Source organism: Bicyclus anynana, chromosome 20 (genome assembly GCF_947172395.1).
Source record: "Bicyclus anynana chromosome 20, ilBicAnyn1.1, whole genome shotgun sequence".
Lineage (NCBI taxonomy): Eukaryota > Metazoa > Arthropoda > Insecta > Lepidoptera > Nymphalidae > Bicyclus > Bicyclus anynana.
Window position 1 is genome coordinate 10094052 of NC_069102.1, and position 18800 is coordinate 10112851.

The following is an 18800-nucleotide window of genomic DNA, read 5'->3' on the forward strand; positions in this document are numbered from 1 at the left end:
AGCTTCTTAAGGTGTTGGTCGAAGCTTTTCGATATAAGACCATTGACTGAAACAACTATCGGAACAATAATAGTTGACTCAACATTCCACATGGCGGTAATCTCGTGAGCAAGGTCCAAGTATTTTGATACTTTTTCCTTTTCGGCTTTAACCAGATTATCGTCATGTGGAACTGCAATATCAACAACTATTGCACGACGCACTGACCGATAGACTAGCACTATATCAGGTCTATTGGCTATACCTGTCAATGATAATCGTTCGAAATATTAAAAACTATTGTTATTATTGCTTGAGAATGCTATATTTCATAGACAGATAGATCATAGAGTTATAGAGACGCTAAAGTCATTTTCAACTCCGCCACGGTTTCTGTGTTTGTTACCTAATATATCAGTATGTTAGTATGGTCGCAAAGTTTTGTATTAGAAGAGATTATGTAAATGGCGCTCAAATTGGACTTTTTCAAATTCCATATTCGTTTTGTTTCGTACGAATACGAGCGGGCTGTCAATATCGATCGTGATCAATATACCATTGGGTGTCAATAACTCGAGACTCAACACTGACTAACGATGTACCCACTCCTAACTCGAGTATTTACGAATTTCGACTAATTGAAGTAAAATTTAATGTACAGCTTGGCAAAAAAGTGTAGAAACGGAACTAAATCTTTTCCCTCTTACTACACTGTTCAACGTGTCAGTTGTTGGTGTCTATGCTGTCAAAAATGATTTTTCTGTCGGCTTTGAAGTTTATGTTGTTATGGTTACGTTTACGTTTTTCGTATTCGTGTTGCCATATTGGCGATAGTGGCGCCTCTATTAATTTCTACTCTTTTTTTGGCTATACACATAACAAAATTAATTATAAACCATAGTTTCGCGGGAGTATTTCAGCCAAATGGGTTCAATAGTTTCAGCGTGAGAGTGAGAGTTTGTTTTAATAGATGACATACATCTATTAAAACAAACTTTTGCGTTTATAATATTAGCGGGATAAATTAAAAGGTTAAAGCTTAAAACTATTAAAATAGTTATATAAAAACTATTTAAATGGTGCAAAGATGGAAAATAGAATATTTGTCATATTTAAAAGAAAAAAGATTTATTTTAAAATTGTGCCACACTTAACAACACATAACCACACTATTGTAGTGCCTGATACACTTAGATAAGTCAAAACCAAAAGTAGTCAAAGCATCAGAACACCACTATGTCATATTTGGCACAACCTTGAAAAAGGTTCCAGCTTAGCATTGTGCTGCAAATAGCCTGGGGATTAGCGATGCTTTGCGCGCTCGACTTCATATCCGAGCAGTTCTTCCCTCTGCCCCGCGCGGCACGACTTCACATGTCAAGAGAGTGTCATCAATGAACTCGCCAAGCTATAAGCAAATTATTGATTAGTTATTGGATTTTGTGTCAATCCCGATCGAGATTGACTTTGTACCGCCAGTTAACGAAAGTCAACGAAAGAGATCTCAATAAAGTCTTACACGCGGTTAGTTGTGCGACGCGATACAAAAATTAGTACGGGTATTTGGAAACACGTATTTACAAAAAAAAAAACAAATAATAAGTAAAATAAAAGACAAATCAAGAGGGCTATTCTGTAACGATGCCTTGTATAATTCGCAAGTGTTTCGAATACACCTATATCTCTCTCTGTCTAATACGATACTATAGAAAGAGAAAGAGGTGAATTCTTAATTCGCATTTGTGAGTTACATAAAACATCGTTACAGAATAATCCTCCTTTTCGCTTCACTGTTTGTGAGACGAATTCCCATTGAACTAAAAAATATATGTAATATGTATAATGAACAGGTTGCATTGATTTTTGATTGTTTAAATAATATTGATTTGTAATTTCGATATCTTGTAACTGCCAACATAAAGAAATACTAAATGACCAAAATATATTTGAATGATGAGAAAGTTTGTTGATAACGTTGAGGTTATTTATTAGGTAAGCACAGTTCTACCTCTTTTATAAGATACAATAATATATTTGAGCATAAGTCATAATTTTTAAAAATCCCAAAATTACGAATGTCATGTTCGGAGTCCCTGGGCTAGTTGGCATAGAAGCTTATCGGTAGTAGGGTCTCTAGACATTACAACCAGACAAAACTGATATTTCAAAAGTGCAAAATTACTTGTAAACTAAGCGTAGTTATTTTTAATGTCATAAAGCGAATGGCCTTTTTATGGATATATCTAATTTATCGAAGGTACTAAGGTCACTCTTAAGGAGTTAGTAATTTAAAGTCAACCTAACCCACTCGATTTGACTGGATAGCAGAACCTGCCTTTTGAATCGGTGGCAAAGTTTAAAAATCAACGATATTTTATAGTCAAACTTGACGTTTGAAAATGCTAAACTAAGCCTACTTGAATTAAACGATTTAGATTTTGGGTTTTCCGCGCAAGGACACTTTACCGATGAAACTTATAAAAGTGCTAGAACTGTAAAAACGTCGAGTCTGTATCCACCCTTATAAGTTATACGAAACAACAGTGATCAGTAAACCTAAGATACGTCAACCACATATGTCGTCTAGAGAAAAAGACAATATTGTCGACCAATAACAGCCGATATCTCTTTCATTGTTCTAGGACGAAATAGTCTAAGACCCGGCATTAGAAATATATGCCCTCATCTATTATTCATCAGTGATAAATAATAAATGATATTCACAGTGACACATTGCAAATAGTCTGCCTCGTTAAATTGCGGCCAGACACATTTGTCATACAAAATCTAGGAAACTATGAACTAGATCAAAGGCAACTTAATACAGTTAAATTAAGTACAAATTAATCTTTCATTTGGCATATTAGACGATTAAATAACTGATGAGAGTATACCTATAACATTACTCAACTGTTTATATCTGGCTACCCCATAATTGCATTGTGAAAGCAGGCAACCTTTACGTTTTAATTTCTGTTGTGTGTATATTCTTTTAACTAGTGTACTATTTTCTAACCCATAAGGTACAGTGCCCGACACGAAATACTCGTATTGTGTTTGTGAAGTTAGCAACAAATTACTACGCAACGAATCAATAACGGTACAAACGGCGCGTGCGGGGAGTGTTCGCGTCTGTACTAATCGCATACTCATTCCGCAGCTAACTTCACAAACATAAAGATCCGTGGCGAGCGCTATAAGTAGATTAAATAAATAAAATGTAAAAAAATATAATTTAATTCCGGCCTCAATTACTAGGCAACCTATTTGTAATATGTCAATGTTATCCCATAAATAACAGATGAGGGTATATATTTCTTCACTCGGATCTTGTACTATAAGAGAGCTATTGGTTGATAGAATGTCTTTTTTTCTACGATATATGACGTTGATGTGTCTAGATCTACATGAGTGTAAACTCATACGATACCAATGTAAATAATTTAATTATAATTATAGAATAAACGTAATTTTACGTGAGTGTAGAGAGATTTAATAATACGTGCACATTGTGTTACGAGTTGTCAATGAAAGTGTGAGTTTTATTACTGTAATAAATTATTGTTAATAGATCAATTATTATTACAAAACAAAATTGTTTTATTCAGTTTATGAGGTCCCAGTTTAGTATAGTTAGATAGTTTGGTATTCTAAAAAGACAAACGTAAACTTTCTAATAATCACAGTTCGTTCCTCATAGTTCGAAGAGCCGGTGGACGTTGGGGTCCCAAAGTGCTGGAATGGCAACCCCGTACTAGTAAACGCAGTGTTGGTCGACCACCAGGTGGACTGACGATATCAAGCGAGTCACAGGGATTCCCTGGCTCAGTATCGTGATGTTTGGAAGTCCCTACAAAAGGCCTATGTCCTGCAGTGAACGACGATGAAACTTCCTAAGATGTAAAGCGTGAATCGCACTACTATATTCTGACTTTTGCAAAAAACTAGTGTCGGATTACGGGATAACATGGGATTTTCGATAATATCACACATAATATACACATATTTAGAGCTGTAAAGCTCTTGCCACAAAGCTAAATATCTGACAATTGATAGCATGATATTATCCCCAAGAACTAAGAAGGTATAAAAAAATAATATTATACTTCGATTATTGAGGCTTGACCTTTGAAACCTGTTACCTCCGAAAGCCATCATGATCTTAACTTGTTATTTACTATTTTATTTATCTATGGTATGAGAAAATAATGTTCTTTCCAGCTTTTATAATATTACAAAGGTCTGGTAATTTCAGGCTCTTAAACCAGAGGTTCCCAAACTTTTTTTCTCATAGACCACTTTCAAAATCTTAGTGGATCCGGTGGACCCTCTGCTACATTTCTACATAAAATTTTATTTTCCGAACCGGTGATAGAGTCAGAACAAATGGACAGACCTGACGTTTCAAAAATGCTTGAAAACTAGACTTTTTTTTAAATAAATAAGAGTTTTGAAGTTTGTACAAGTCTACAAAACATTAAAAATTTAGCTCTAACTACGCTAACTTGCGCTGCGGCTGTATCCACCCAAGAACGAACAGTATTTGAAAAAGAAGAGAATGATAATTAACTAGTTTTAATTAATTTAATTAATTACAGTGCAAGGAACCAATCAATCCATACATGAGTAGACAATCCATACATAAGTGGAGTAGTAAACCACTATAAAACCAGATAAATGTAGATGGACCTCCGGTTACGAATTGTAGACCCCCAATTATTACACAAATTATTTGGTGACTCCGACGTAGACCCCCGAGGAGTTTTTTGTGGACTCCAGGGAGTCAAACTTAACCAATTTGGGAATCAATGTCTTAAACCATAAATGAAAATAAGTAGCGCTTTTGATATATTTTATTTTTATTAAAAAAATATTTACAAATAGGGCAGTTATCATAATATACCGACATCAGATACATGCTCATCATCTCGTCATCATACATCCATATACATTTAATACATAGGATAATTATAAAAATATAATACATCTTTCAAATACTTATGTATTTGTAATAGTAATTAAAATTTTCAATTGTATTTTTTGTGAGCGAATGCTTGTATATATTTTATTATTTTATGTAACATAAAATGACAAACTGTAATAATTAGATACAGTTCACGATTTAACAAATTCATTGTTCCTACGTCACCAAAGTCTTGTTTGAAGCGTAAGACAAAAAATAACAATATGACGTCATAGCTGACGCTTTCAATGCTTGGAGCAAATGCCTGCTTGAATTTTAAGTTATGAAACAATATATTATGTGTAGTTATAGCTTGATGACGTCATAACTCATGGTTTAAAGCAACTGCTTGCTTGATGTTAATGAAAAACGAATTAGACGTCATAATTAATGATTTCACAATATGTTGCAGGCTGCCACAGCGAATGAGTGAATCCGAATGTTTGCTCGAAGTTTATAAGACAAAAAATAGTAATAACTTTGTGACGTCATAGTACAGTAGGGTTAGCATAACTCATATATCAACAACATAATATCTTGCCATCGATCTCCTATTAAAAAGTGAATGCACAATCAGCGACCAAAAAACGTCCCCACTCAATGAGAGCCAAACACAATTTCTTGGCACTCAATTCAAGTATTCGCATTTGCAAATTCAACCTTAAACTCAATCCTTAAGGTTGAATTTGCTCTGAATTTGAAATTTTATTGAATATTGGACTATATTTAAAGGCCTTTAACCAATAATTCTAAAACTGTCAAAGCAAAATTGGTCAGATTTTAAGTGAAATTTTCTACACGATTGTCCTTTTATTGTATGTCAATGTATCATGCGAATGAATTAGATGTAGTATATAGGTAAATATCAATCATTTCAATGAATTAGTTCACGATTTAACAAGACCGATGTTCCTGGCCACGTCGGCAAAGGCTTGCACGGCTCGGCCGACGTCTTCGAGCGTGTGCGCCGCGCTGAGCTGTACGCGCACTCTGGCGCCACCCTTCGGCACTACGGGGTAACTGAACGCCACTACGTATATACCGCGCTCTGGAATATTTAAACGAAATTAGCTTCATTAGGACTTATAGGGTGTCACGTAATCTAAATATATCCTCGTATAACTCAAAGGTGGAGTGGAGACCACGTACTAGCAAGCACGTACCTATCTTCAAGTCAAGAGTGAATAGCCATCTCCTCGGCAAGCGTGTTCCACCATAGGCTGCGTCGCTTACCATCAGGCGTGATTGCAGCTAAGCACTTGCATACGAGTATAGGTACTTGTACATATGTTTTCTGTGGTACAGGTAGGTACATTAAACCCATAACACAAGCTACTCTGTATGCTTACTTTGGGGCTAGATAGTGATGTGTATTGTTCAAGTATATTTATTTATATTTATTTATTTATTTATTTATTTATTAAAATAAAAGTGTGTGTCAGCTCCTACGCAAGAATGAAGTTTACTCTTTCAGATCGACTGTCTAAATAGGTGTATATTGCCCCGCAGCATATACTATGTACGTCTCAATACTCACGCCTGAAAAGTAAAAGGTGCGCATCGAGGAACAACAGGCGGCGGCGTGCACGCTGTTGGTGGCAGCTTACGGTGAAAATGGCGCAGAATAGGTTGCGCACAAAAACGTAACACTGTCATTCATTTATCGAATTTTACTGCCCATATTTTTTTCTTACCGGGGGCTATAATATATGAAAAATCGATTCTTATGGAGTAAACTCCAAAAACAATGGATGGATGGATCTTACCCAACATTCCGGCAGCCAGGTCCACCGCCAGCGGCGCTTCGCCCACCATGACGGGGCAAATCGGATGCTCGTCTCCGGCCACGGTCAGTCCAGCCGCCTTCATCCCCTCGCGGAACACGCGAGTGTTCTCACGGAGGCGTTCGCGGAGTACGCCGCTGTTTTCCACCAGGTCCAGAGACTGGAAACAAGATTGGTGATTTTTATATCACACTAATATTATTAAGGCGAAAATTTTTGTGTAAGTGTGTAAGTATGTTTGTTCCTCTTTTACGCTGTGACTACTGAAGCGATTTGGCTAAAATGGAATTGGAATGGAAATAGATTTTACTCTGGATTAACACATAGGCTACTTTTCATCCCGGAAAAATTCATGGTTCCCGCGGGATTTGTGAAAAACTGAACTCCACGCGGACGAAGTCGCTGGCGTCCGCTAGTATAAAATAAATATAACATTTTCATCCATATCCATATCGTTCATTTATTTCATCCATATCCATCCATTTACATCCATATCCATATCGTTCATTTATTTCAGTTATTTTTATTTTAACACAAAATTACGAAACGGATTTTCATAAAAATTAAATGAAAATCTGGAAATATACTCTTTCAATCAAAAAAAAAAAATTAAAAATTGGATAATAAATTACGAAGTTATGAGGAAACAAACATTTGAAAAAAAAATAAAAAAAACATACGCGTCGAGTTGAGAATCTCCTCCTTTTTAAAAAAGTCGGTTTAGAATTTATCACCCTTAGAACTACCACCACCCACTTCAACCCGCACTGGAACATCGTGCCACGCTGTTCCGATGTGAACGCGAACATTGGAAGCTCCACATCCCTTCTATATCAAAAAGGAGAGTCTCGCCCTGTAGTGGTTTAAATAAGCTGACAATGACGATGTTACTAACATAGAACTGACTGACCTTCAAAGAAGCCGTGACAATAGCTGGTGGAGGTGCATTAGAGAACAAGTAGGGTCTGGAGACGTTTCTCAGCAAGGTCACCAGCTCCTTGGGCCCCGTGGTGTACCCGCCCGCCGCGCCGCTCACCGCCTTGCCCAGGGTGGAACAGATGATGTCCGCTGCACCGTTCAAGCCGCAGTACTCTTCTGTACCTCTGTACAAATCACGGATATTAGAAGTAAAAGCGTTGGCTTTAGCGTTTTCTGCTCCTGTAGCCAAGTGGCTCGTCGATTCTCGTTCTACGATCGAAAACGCTTCGAAAACTAGAAAAATGTATGGAAATGACATTTGCTATCGTCAGGTCACGTGATCAAGATCTGTCATTCCCATACATTTTTATAGTTTTCGAAACGTTTGCTACGTAGAAAGAGAATCGACCTGCTCTGTGGTATAAATAGATGTAATCATTCATCATTATTAATTACTATCCGACGCACCGTCCCGTGAGAATACGAGGATAAATTACTGCGATACTCACAGATGAATTGGTTTTCTAGTGTTAAAAGAATTTTCAAAAACGGTTTAGTAGATAGCAAAAACTTTTCCTCTTTATAATAAGTAGAAAAGCAAAAACACATAATATATTGGAGTAGAAGCACAGAATACATTGCTCGTACTCGTGACTAGCCTCGCATAAATATGCCTTTATCAGCCTATTTATTTGACCCACTTACGGGTCCTGGCCTTTCTTCTTAGCGGATAGACCTTAGACTCCTTACTCTGCTTAAATATAGGTACAAGTTTTTGGGCTTAGTGTAGAGATGTATGAATCGCTATCAGTCACTACCGCAGATACTAGTGATAAAAGGGACAGACGCTGATAGCTTCATCATCATCATCAATTAGGCCAATAGTCCACCACGCTGGCCCAATGCGGATTGGCAGACTTCACACACGTAGATAATATAGAAAATTCTCAGGTATGCAGGTTTCCTCAAGATGTTTTTCCTTCACCGTTTGAAACACGTGGTATTTGATTTCTTTTAATGCACTCATCTGAAAAATTGGAGGTGCATGCCCCGGATCGGATTCTAACTTGCATATTTCGGAATCGGAGACAGAGATCATATTATCCACTGGGCTCCGAAGGCTTAACATGTGTAAAAACAAAAATGCCTTGCCAACATTAAATCTGTGCCATACCCGCCACTGATTACAGTTAACCATTGTTTTATTGCTTACCTCCCAGTTTCACCGAAAAATCCAGTAGCGTGAGAGTCATCTACAGCCAGTAGCGCTCTGTATTTGTCGGCCAAGTCTCTCAGTCCTTGAATAGGCGCCACCGTACCGTCCATGGAGAAAACTCCATCTGTCACGATCAGTTTGAGCCTCGCTTCGCTGTGAGCCAGCAAGTGTTCTAACTCTGAAATGAAACAAATTTTCATGCAGATTCAAGTCTAAATAAAATTTGTCTACTTAGTTTAAGTAGATCAAAACTAAATATATTATGTTTTGACACATTCTGACGATATTTTAATTGTGTTTTACAGTGGAATTCATAGACGTTGTAGGGGCACCCCCAGGGGATCATTCACCCGCTGAGTGTCAAACTCTCAAACAAATAGAGGTTAAATTCGACATCCAGCAACAGCCGCAGTTCGAATTCGAAAAGTAAAAAATCAGTATTTAAATAATACGCAGTATATATTTCTTGACCCCCTACTAAGTGGTCCTAGGTGTTTTGAAGTCAATGGCATCATCTTACAAGAAGCCTATGGCAGTTCATTGGATGATGATGATGATAATGGTGAAAACCACTTTAATCTGCAACGTCAATTTTCATACACTGGTGATACTTATTTGTGTAACGACTACGAACATGAAGCGAAAGACGTGACGTCACATTAAAAAATAAGTACCTACTTAACTGAAAATTACATCTTCCGTCAAGCAAGTAAATTATACAGTCATATTTATTGTTTTTTTTAGCAATGGAGACTCTTGGGCTATGGAGTCGCAATGCCAAAAAAAATCTCCGTATCTTTTCCCGCGGCTAGTTGCCTCGACTGGTGATAAAAGAGCTGGCTCATTTTTTACGCAAAGGATCAGCCTGGCTGCCCAATCCGGAAATGCAGCCAATATTCTTGCCACCATTCCACGTGGGTATGATTTGTATAGTTATTAGGATAAGTTAGCTTATGTTCCTTATTGTATTCTTTCTCCATAAAAAAAGCAAGTGATGGTAATTAAATATTTGGTAAAAATTATCTGAAAATTTATTATATTAAGATGTGCTGTATTACATGCTAGGTTATCATAGGCGTATACACAGAGAGAGGCCGGGTGGGTCATGCCCACCCTAGAATGGACCTGTGCCCATCCTAGGATTCTAGGCGACCGATATAGAATTCTATTATGATACTAATAGGAGACTTGATTTCGGGGGCCAGGCGCTAGGAAATAATCCTAGATACGCCAATGTAGGTAGGTCCATAGCGGCTATCGCATTTCGGTTCGGGGATCGTATACGATGATAATGACGTGTTAGATATTGTCATAAAAGCAGTACATACCCTTGAGATCTCTATGAGGATATCGAAACTTCTGCGCTTTGCACAGCCTCACGCCGTCTATGATTGAGGCGTGGTTCAGAGTGTCAGAAAACACCGCATCTTCAGGAGTCAGCATCGACTCGAACAGACCAGCGTTCGCGTCAAAGCACGACCCGTAGAGGATCGCATCATCGCGACCGTGGAACTGGGCGAGACGATTTTCTAGTTCCTGAAGTAAAAATAATTAGGAGGAAGATCAAATAATAAGAAGGAGGATATAGGGGCGAAGTTCTACACGATAGCAGGAATGGCCACCAACAGAAGCCGCTGGAAGGCGTGGACCCGTAGGAGGTTAGGATCTTACCAGGACCACGATCTTCAGTAATGAAGGAACGACTGTAGAGAGAGAGAAGTAAAAATGTTGTATTTTAGTCGATTTCCAAAAGTCTATCATGTATTGTAATCGCCAACGTAAAAGTTCGCAGTGCTCTATGGGAAATGGGCATACAACAGTTTGGGAGCTCATAAGATATTGAAAAAAATAAATGAGGCTTTTTTTGAATAGATGAGACGAATATCTTGCCATCAGAACACCCTTGAGGTTTAGGCCTTCCTAATGGGATAAACGTAACGACACAATCTATTTGCTATTAATTTTGTGGAATAGAAAGTAACATGTCATCTACGTCGATGAGAAATAGTGAAAATCTTTGTTCTCGCCACTTGGAACATACTTGTGACATGCTTATTTGTGGTAACATAAAGTAGGTATCCCTTTGTTTCAGTTCAAAAGATATGTTTTCCCATATATCAAACTATGGTTAATGGATCCATAATACAATTCGACGGGCGAAGCCCAGCGCAGTATAGAAGATGTCCGTAAATTGCAAACCTAACCCATGATGATTTTCTTCTGTTAAATATTTATGATGATTAGCTAGATCGTGGGTCATCAAGAATGTTTTTGTCATGCGAGTATGAAACTATGGACGTATACGTAGGGCTCTCTTAGAGTAATATATTCTTTTGGGTGTTGGTTCAACATACGAGTAGGTCGATGATAAAGGTCGTTGGAGTAGGTAGATACTTACCTTGTGTATAGTCTGTGTCCCGCATATAAACCGGACAGAGCTCAGTCCAGCGCCATATTTCTTTAAACCTTCGCGAGCTGCTTCCACTACTTCAGGATGGTTCTGAAAATATTTTTTTTCTTTTAATACACAGAGTCACTTCAGGGACCTATTCTTTGTTTTACAATTACTAACTAACCGTAATTTTAAATTTACTGGGTATTATGAGAGAAAGTAAATAGTAATATTATCTTTTTTGGTCTAATCGTTAGTGTACCTACTCTAAGGCTTTAGATGGTGAGTTTAGTCTTAAGTTTATCTTACTTCCAAAAATTTTTCTATTAGACTAACAGCATAGAGTCGGGAAAACCCCCGTCCGTGCCTCGGAGAGTACGTTATGCTGTCGGTCATTATTATTAAAGTCTATAGTAATTGTTACAGTATCAATACCATAAGCACTTAAGCCAATGGAGTAACATGGTGGAATAAAGCTCCAAAACGCTGTTTCTAAGGAGAGAGATGTGGTCCTAGAATGGCCTATAAAATAGTTTGTTGATGAAGATGATAATGCTAAAACTGTACTTACTGATAATCCTAGATAATTGTTCGCGCAGAAGTTCAGGAACTCTCCCTTTGTACCCTGTACTGTCACCTACAAAGAGAAAAAATAGATTAGTAGCTAAGTACCTACTTATTGGGTGTCTTTAGAGTCCCACAATGGAGCAGTGTGCTCTTCATATCCCCTCGCCTGTAAAGTGGAAAGTCTGGTCCTAAATTGGGTCATTAAAATATGCTGATAATGATGAAGAATGACTTATTAGGTGTCTTTTGAGTAGAGAAAACTAAACAAACTGATATTTACTAGGGGTATAGACTATAGGTGTACCTACACTGTACATAATTACCTATTAATAGAAATGAATCGAACGATGACCTTGAACTGATATTAAACGAAGCAATCATTGAGTTTTTACAATATCTCAACTTTTGGCAGTGTTCCAAAACTTTTGCGATTTGATTTTCGAAACATTTCTTATTCAGTACCTAAAACTGATATGCCGTGATAGCCCAGTGGATATGACCGACAATACGGAGGGCGTAGGTTCAAATCCAGTCCTGGATTACAATGCACCTCCAACTTCCCAGTTAGGTATGTGCTTTTCTAAGAAAAATACTTATCACTACTATAATACTATCACTCTCCGACGGTGAAGGAAAAGTATCGTTAGAAAACCTGCGTATCTAAGAATTTTCTTAATTTTCTACATGTGCAAAATCAGCCAATCCGCATTGGGCCAGCGTGCTGGACGTGGACTTATTAGTCTAACGCCTCTCATTTTGAGACATTTGCTATCGCCGACGACAGATCCGTCATTCCCATTCATTTTTCTAGTTTTCGAAGCGTTTGCGATCGTAGAAAGAGAAACTTGGGCACTACAGGGGCTGATGTTAAGTGATTATACACTAATACACTTTAAGATGTAAGAGGACTAACTTGGAAGAGGTACAAGTTTGCTTGGCGAATGACATACGTCTTTGACGAATGAGGCTTGTTATTGATGACTAATATGTGAGGGTTAGGATTAGGGATTAAGGCAGAAAATGAAAAAGTAACTGATATGAACTGAATGATTTTGCAACTGTGTGAATTACCTACACGAGTAGGTACTAACAGACCTACATAAAGTACTATTTTCCGAATGGCGAGAGACTCTGCGTGACTGTTACAATTTGAAGTTAATAGGATAGAAGATAATTTACAGTCCTTGGTCGATAGCTATTACCTACATAGGTACGAATAGTATTTTAAGAGGACGATGGGACAAATGATTTAAGCGAAAAGCATCATTATACCTAATTGTTTTTGATGTAGAGCAGAGAATATCATTATAAGTAATGCAACGATAATTATATACGTTGAGGTAATGTACCTATATTTGTAGCGAACTCAATTTAGATACTTACCTACTTCTCTGTCTACGATTATCAAGATTTAAGTGTTTTATTCACGTTCACAAATATCACGTGTCTCAAACTGTGAAGGAATAACATCGTGAGGAAACCTGCGTACCTAAGAATTTTGAGTGAAGTCTGCTAGAACCCTTCTCATTCTGAGAGGAGACACGTGCCCAACAGTTAGAGGAATAATTATGGGTTTTTGGTGATGAAGACACGTCAACTAGTTCAAATAAAGTGATAATAATATAATAGACCTTGGTATCCTGCGGTGAAGTGAGTACGCGTTCATGTTTCCACGTCTTCGCTCTCTTGATCTCTTGCAGTCTGTCCTCTAGCACCTCTCGTAACTTGGTGACGCCTGCCCTCTCCTTTCTGTTCAACTCGTGCAACTGCCGAGTTTGAGATCCATTGGATACTAGAAAGCAGTCCTGGATTAGCCTATTAGATGTTTAAGCAATTGCTCAAGGTGTTAGGGCGACATAGACGACCGAGAAAAAAAACGAGCACTCGAAATTTTAAGCAATTTCAAACTCTTTGTAGTTCACGTAATGATACATAGATCCATATGGGATGATTGCTTAGGGCGTCGAGTTTCCTTAATCTAGCTCTGCAGAAAGACGTAAAGAAAGATAGGTACTATCTACCTACCTACTGCTACCTACTGCAAAGGATCAGTCTGGCTGTCCAACATTGAAATGCAGCCAGTATTCTTGCCACCATTCCACGTGGGTATGATTTGTATAGTTATTAGGATAAGTTTAAAGTTTAAACTTAAATTTCCTATTGATTCTTTTTCAAAAATATGTATCCAATTTTGAAGTCTCAAGCTGCCTGAAGTTTCTATGAAATGTATCGTAAATTTTTGTGTAATTAAGCTCAATTTCTTGTTGATTCAGTTTAGACTATGTGGTTTGGAATCACGTGGTTATGAAAGTGACGGTGAACGTTAAAGGATTTTACATTATCATTTGAAGCTCTCCAATTTTTGGAATGTAAAGAATAAGAAAAAATCCGACTCAAATTGGAACAGACTGGTGTGTTTTAGTTCCATGTCATACCATTCTTTTTTTTTATAGGGATTGCTGTTTCGTGTTCTATCTTAATTTTAAACTTATTTCATTGAAGCTCATCTTAAAAGTGTTGACCGTAACATTAACCTTAAATTAATCTCTAGACAGTTCTAGAGATGTAGGTATGTAAGGTTTAATTTTTTTACACCCAATTTTTTAATTCAATGTTTGGAGCCGTTAGTTAGTGGGTACCTAGGTAGAGTTGCTATTCTACTTGGAGTTAAATTATTATAAGTTTCAAATTGAGACCACATGTTTAAGCAAATAACATATTTGTTTTTCATTAGCAGCTATATGTTAGAGACAGACGCCGTTTTTATAACAATATGTAAACTATAAAAAAGGTCAGCACAGATGGTATGCGGAGCATACATTAAAATACAAAAAAATGTGTCTTAAATCAAGATCATTCGAGCGTATTATCATCCAAAATGAACAAATGTACGTACATAATTATGTGTTTTGTGTCGAGGCCTTTTCCTTCTTTTTTGTCGTTTCGTTGATCAAGGCACTGTATCTCGTCTGTTCGCTGAACACAATGCAAGTGAAGTGAACGACGCGCACTTATGATTTTGTCGTAAACCTCAGATAACACACGCAAACAAATTCAATTATTTGTCCTATGCAAATTACTCTCGTGGATTTTTACAAGGCCAGTGCCAGTCAATTTACAAATTATCGCATTTATGTCTATTTCTATTCTATTTACTCGTATCTAGCGCCTAGCGTAGAGACTGAAAACTGTATTTGTTGTTTTGTTAAAAGATAAAGTGAGAAAATTGAGATTTACAAGATATTTTTGTAATAATTTACACGTTTTTAACACCTAATCTCATGATTTGTATATGTAGATTCGTTATTTATTACACACTTTCATTAATTTAGATCGTCTGGTTTGATTTTCATCCACAACTTTTTGGTTTGTTGGATTGTCTGGGTGTCTAAATCATTTCTAATTTCCTTCAAAGAGCCGGAGCTACAATCTACTTTATTCACGTAAAATATAAACAGAGCGAAGAAAATTACACGGACGAAAACATTACGAAAGGACATGGCCGATTTTTGTATGAGTTACTAATTTCAATTTACACAAATGATATTTGATATTTGGTATTTTATGATGCTAAAAATTGGTATATTAAATTACTATAAATATTAAACTCGCAGAAGTTGTCATTACAACAGACTAGACTTAAACATGTCATGTTTATTTCGCGCGAAACGTCCGCTTCTATGTACTATGTTGCATTGCAAAATGGTGAACCGCGCTGGCTCGCTGGCCGCTGACCGTCGTAGGCTCGTCTTCCAAATAATGACGAGCTCTAGGTATTGCAAGATTTATAAGTAAGAATAATTATTTATTTATAGTATAAATAAATAATTATTCTGATAGTAAAGCACTTATGACGCTTCACAATATCATACAGATGTTGAGAATTATTACGGTAACCTGACATGGATTAAGTAATAGTAGGCCACATTTTTATCGAATTATTTAGAATCGTACACCGAGAAAAATATAGATAAATATCCACCGCTGAAAATGTGACCTACTAAAACCACTAAAATGTATATACAAAATAGGCCTGAAGTTCTGATCTGGTGGTAGATACCTATCGTTAGTAGTGGCTAATTATTGAGACGACGAGACGTATCCCCAAGCGATTTAGCGGTGTAGTACGTTACCTACCTGTAGATCTCTATGTGGCAAAAAAAAAGTTAGGTACATCTTCGTTTATTATTATCTATAACGCCTACCTACAAATAATTGTTACATGTTTAGCAGTACCGTGCTAAAATACCTATGAGCTTGTTTAAATCAGATTATTTTTTAAAAGGTTTTATAGTGCTTCATTAATAACATGAATTGGTTGCTCTCTATATAACCAGACGTATAAACATAAAAAAAAATTATGTGTATGTAGTTATTTACACGATACTACACCTAAGTCCTTTAGGCATGGTATGGATTTTATTTTGATTATTAGCTGACGCCGCGCGGTTTCACCCGCCTGGTTCCCGTTCCCGTAAGAATACGGGGATTATATATATGCCATAACCTTTCTCGATAAATGGGCTATCTAACACTGAAAGAATTTTTCAAATCGGACTAGTAATTTTTAAAATTAGCGCGAGTATTCTTTGGACAGAAGCATTGGATATGGACGAATTCATATTGCAATCTTTTTATTTTTAAATAAAAACTGAGAAGTTCAGAGAGGTTAAGAATTATGTGTTAATTCATCTTTCTATTTTTATTATATAAATACACTTGCTAAGTACGTGTAAACGCAATGTCATTTTTCGGCCATGTCCTTTAACAAACACTAGGTTTACTTTCAAAAAAATATTTTAAGGCTTTTGTCACTTCGCGAAAAATCACGTACGCCAATACCATAATAATAATATCAGGCTGTTGTCCTTAGCATATAAACCGGTGGTAACATAGTATGCAAACAATCCACAAACACGAAATAAGTAACTTTAATATGGTTTTAATTAAAAATACTCAAGAATTAGGTCGTTTGTTACATGATTTTTTTTCAATTATATAGGGAATGTTATTATCGTGTGATAAATATAGTTTTACTCACATATGCGCAGGAGTTGAGGCCTTAGCGCCATTGCGTCGACTAAAGGCGCAAGCCGGGCGTGGTGGTTCGAGACGGCTTTTAGTAAACCAGTCACGCCAGTCGACCGTTCTGTTTACGATTACGTCTCTGATTTGAGTATACCTTTGGTATAACTAGTTCATTAAACTAAGAATCTGTTTTCGATTTTTCAATAACGATCGCGTCGGCTGCCGCTCATAATACAGAATCAATTGAATATAATCCTCTTTTCTAGGCTTAAACTCTTAGGAGCGATCAGTTGTGTGATTTTTCTATTAGATGAATGAAGAATAGACAATGTGTGTATTTCTTGAAATGAGTATTTACAAAAGTAATGGTGAGGTTTAGAAAAAGAAAAACCGAGAAAATCTAGAAGAAAATATGTATTAAAATAAGTATTGGTAAGGAGAGATTTAGAAAAAGAAAAGCGTGAAAATATAAATGAAATTTTCGACGAAGTAATACCTAAATGTACTAAAACAAGTTTTGATAAGGGGAGGTTTACGGAAGGAAAAGCAAAGAAATATAGATGAAAGAGATGAGCAAACGTTCGTGATTTATGATAATAATTAAGTAGGTACATTATTAAATAGAATTTTCAATAAAATTAATATGCAATTCATCTATTGATTTTGGTATATTTTTAGAAGTTTAAACAAAATTACCACGTCTTATCATGTTTTTTGCATTTACGAAGTAACCAATGATTTATAACATCATCAGCCTACATTTTTTGGACTATAATAGTCGTAGCTCGTACCTACAAGAAAAATTAAAACAAACACAAATTAAAAAATAAAGTTTTTAATTTATAAATTGGTTCCTCGGTAGTAAATTGGTTAAAAAAAATATATTTATATTAATTTCAAAATGTCTTGTAGATTAATTAGCCTTTGATAATAAGATAAGCTATCGTCTTGTTTCTGATATTTACAGGCGACTCTGAAAAAAAGAAAAGTAGGTATAAAGAATATTGTATTAACATTTTAATGAAACATGAAAAAAAAAATCGTCTTTCTGGGGCAACAGATTTTCAATCACCCAACACTTTAAAATTAAAAATAATATACATTGTACAACATTATAAACTGCCACTGCTTGAGATGAAACCTAAAGGTATGTTTCGAAATGGCCAACTGAACCAGTTCAATATAACTTTGGACATAATATTACTGCTGAATAATATGCATAAGATGAAGGCATATTATTAGTTTATTTTATGATATGTATTATTACCCGACTGCAAGAAGTACCTAATATTCTTTATTACCTCATATCTTCCAAACCGCTGAACGGATTTACGTAATTAAGATATCATTAGATTTGTCTTAATAACCCAAGTGTTCTTAGATAGGTAAAATTAAAAAAAATACAACAAGACGACTGTGAGACGCTATAGACTCGAGGTGAAAAAAAAATTTTTTTTTTACTATTGCAACATGGGTATTCAAAATGGTATATCATAGCCATCTTAAAAAAAAACTATAATTATAAAAACGTTATTTATTAATTGTCTATACAAAATACGCGAGGCGGATGACTATAAGGTGCGAGGTTTATGAAGTGAAGTTATATAACACCTAAAATATACTAAACTAAATATATTGATTATAAAAATCGGACAAGTGCGAGTCCGATTCGCCCACCGAGGGTTCCGTAGATCTTTTTGAATATTTACTTAAACTCGGTTGGACGTAGGTATACATTATCGTACTTTGTAACATGTAACCAACAAATAAATCCGAAATTCACCATCTATCGTAACTAAAAAGGTGTGAAATAAATTAATTAATTAAACAAATAAAAAAACCCGACTGCATAAATTATACAAAAACTGAAAAGAAAAAAAACAAGCTCAGTCCAGAAGTGTAGAAAGCAATTAGAAAACAGTCGGGACCTGTAAAAAAATGTAGACTAAAATC

At 36.2% G+C, this 18800-nt stretch overlaps 1 protein-coding gene across 1 annotated transcript; it reads right to left on the reverse strand.

Annotated features, from left to right (window-relative positions):
- Window positions 1-4817: 4817 nt before the first annotated feature.
- Window positions 4818-17019, reverse strand: LOC112057995 (2-amino-3-ketobutyrate coenzyme A ligase, mitochondrial). Its single transcript, XM_024098631.2, has 9 exons — window positions 16861-17019; window positions 13451-13611; window positions 11824-11889; window positions 11259-11360; window positions 10189-10396; window positions 8858-9038; window positions 7637-7829; window positions 6709-6886; window positions 4818-5990 (listed from the first exon to the last, which is right to left on the reverse strand). The coding sequence occupies exons 1-9, from the start codon at window positions 16889-16891 to the stop codon at window positions 5830-5832; spliced, it is 1281 nt and encodes a 426-aa protein (XP_023954399.2). The 5' UTR covers window positions 16892-17019; the 3' UTR covers window positions 4818-5829.
- Window positions 17020-18800: the final 1781 nt, after the last annotated feature.

Bases quoted from the DNA above. Each gene is read 5' to 3' on its own strand.
- LOC112057995 (XM_024098631.2), bottom strand. From the start codon at position 16,891: ATGGCGCTAAGGCCTCAACTCCTGCGCATAT. The intron at 11,890-13,450 runs GTCTATTATATT...TTCTCTTTGTAG, and splicing joins CTTCACCGCAGGATACCAAG to GTGACAGTACAGGGTACAAA. The intron at 7,830-8,857 runs GTAAGCAATAAA...TGATTTGTACAG, and splicing joins TTTTTCGGTGAAACTGGGAG to AGGTACAGAAGAGTACTGCG.